The following is a 1,577-nucleotide window of genomic DNA, read 5'->3' on the forward strand; positions in this document are numbered from 1 at the left end:
ACGGAGAAGACCGAGCTCGTCGTCCTGTCAAGGCGAAGGATCCCCACAGAGATACCTTTTAAAGTGGGGATCCACACCATCATCGCCTAGGCCGCCGTTAGTTACCTGGGGGTCCTGCTTGACAGCAAGCGGACCTTCTGGGCACAGATATGGCAGGCGGCCGACAGGGCGGCGGCAACCGCCTCGTCCCTCGCCCGCCTCATGGCGAACATCGGAGGCCCAAGGCCGGCGAAGCGGAGGCTGCTCATTACCTCCGTAGAATCCGTACTCCTGTACGGCGCGGAGATCTGGGCTGGAGCCCTCCGCTTCGAAAAGTACCGCCGCAGACTAGCGGCGGTTCAAAGGAGGTGCGCGCTCCGGGTGGCTAGTTCCTACAGAACTGTCGCGGAGCCAGCTGTGTTGGTGATAGCTGGAATGCTGCCCATAGACCTGCTTGCCCACGAGCGCAAGCAGGTCTACGAGGCGAAGAGGAGCGGCCAGGACACGGTTGATGCGAAGAGGGTGGCTCGAGAGGCCACCCTGCATCGCTGGCAGCAGCGATGGATGGAAGAGGCAAGGGGGCGCTGGACGGCTAGTCTAATTCCAAGCCTCGCCCCCTGGCTCAATAGGAAACACGGCGAGGTGGACTACTACCTTACCCAATTTCTGAGCGGGCACGGGTACTTCCGTGCGTACCTGTTCAGGATGGGTAAGGCCACCCCGCCAATGTGCGGTTATGGCTGCCAGGATGCAGGGGACAGTGCCGAGCACACCCTCTTCCGATGCGGACGCTGGGCGGCCGAGAGAAATGCCCTCCAGCAGGAGGTTGGCCCCATCACCCCCGACAACATCGTGGGAGTGATGCTGCAGACATTGCAGACCTGGAGCGCCGTCGCCAATTATGTGCGACGGTTACTCCAGCGGAAGAAGAAGGAGGAGAGTCGGTGGAATCCCCTAAATACAGTCTAGGGAATGAAACAGACAAGTTGAAGTAGCTCCTCACAGGCCACCTTCTGTTGTGAGGGCATTCGAAGAGCAACGCGCGGAAACACGCGCAACAGGCGACTCCCCCCCGAAGTAATGTGATAAACAGTTCCGGGGGGGACTAAAGTCGCATAAAGGGATTGCGGTTTTTTAGTGGGTAGGAATCCCACATACCCCGCGGCACGTGGTCCGCCCTGGGGATCTTGAACACCGGAAGATTTCTCCGCAGTTTCCCTTCAACAAAACAAAAAAAAAAAAAAAAAATTATATGTACATTGATCTGTGGGAAGGTATCAGTATATTCCATTGTATCCAATGTAGATATAGTCGATAATGATATTGTTATTAAATGTACATTGGTCTGTGGGAATGAATCAGTATATCACATTACATCTAATGTAGATATAGTAATAATGATATTGTTATTAAATGTATATTACATATCTAACGTAGATATAGTAATGACGATACTGCCATTATATGTACATTGATCGGTGGGAAGGGATCATTATATTACATTATATCTAATGTTGATATAGTATAATGATATTGCTACCAACATTACATTGATCTGTGGAAAGGCATCAGTACATTACACCATATCCAACGTAGAT

At 52.3% G+C, this 1,577-nt stretch overlaps 1 protein-coding gene across 1 annotated transcript; it reads left to right on the plus strand.

Moving 5' to 3' along the window:
- The first annotated feature begins 201 nt into the window (after nucleotides 1-201).
- LOC123989125 lies at nucleotides 202-948 on the plus strand. The gene has a single exon (XM_046289806.1). The coding sequence runs from the start codon at nucleotides 202-204 to the stop codon at nucleotides 946-948; it is 747 nt and encodes a 248-aa protein (XP_046145762.1).
- The last annotated feature ends 629 nt before the right edge of the window (nucleotides 949-1,577 follow it).

The sequence above is a fragment of the Osmia bicornis genome, unplaced genomic scaffold (genome assembly GCF_907164935.1).
Source record: "Osmia bicornis bicornis unplaced genomic scaffold, iOsmBic2.1, whole genome shotgun sequence".
In the NCBI taxonomy this organism is placed as follows: Eukaryota; Metazoa; Arthropoda; class Insecta; order Hymenoptera; family Megachilidae; genus Osmia; species Osmia bicornis.

Coding starts and splice junctions, on each gene's coding strand:
- LOC123989125 (XM_046289806.1), top strand. CDS start 202: ATGGCGAACATCGGAGGCCCAAGGCCGGCGAAGCGGAGGCTGCTCATT.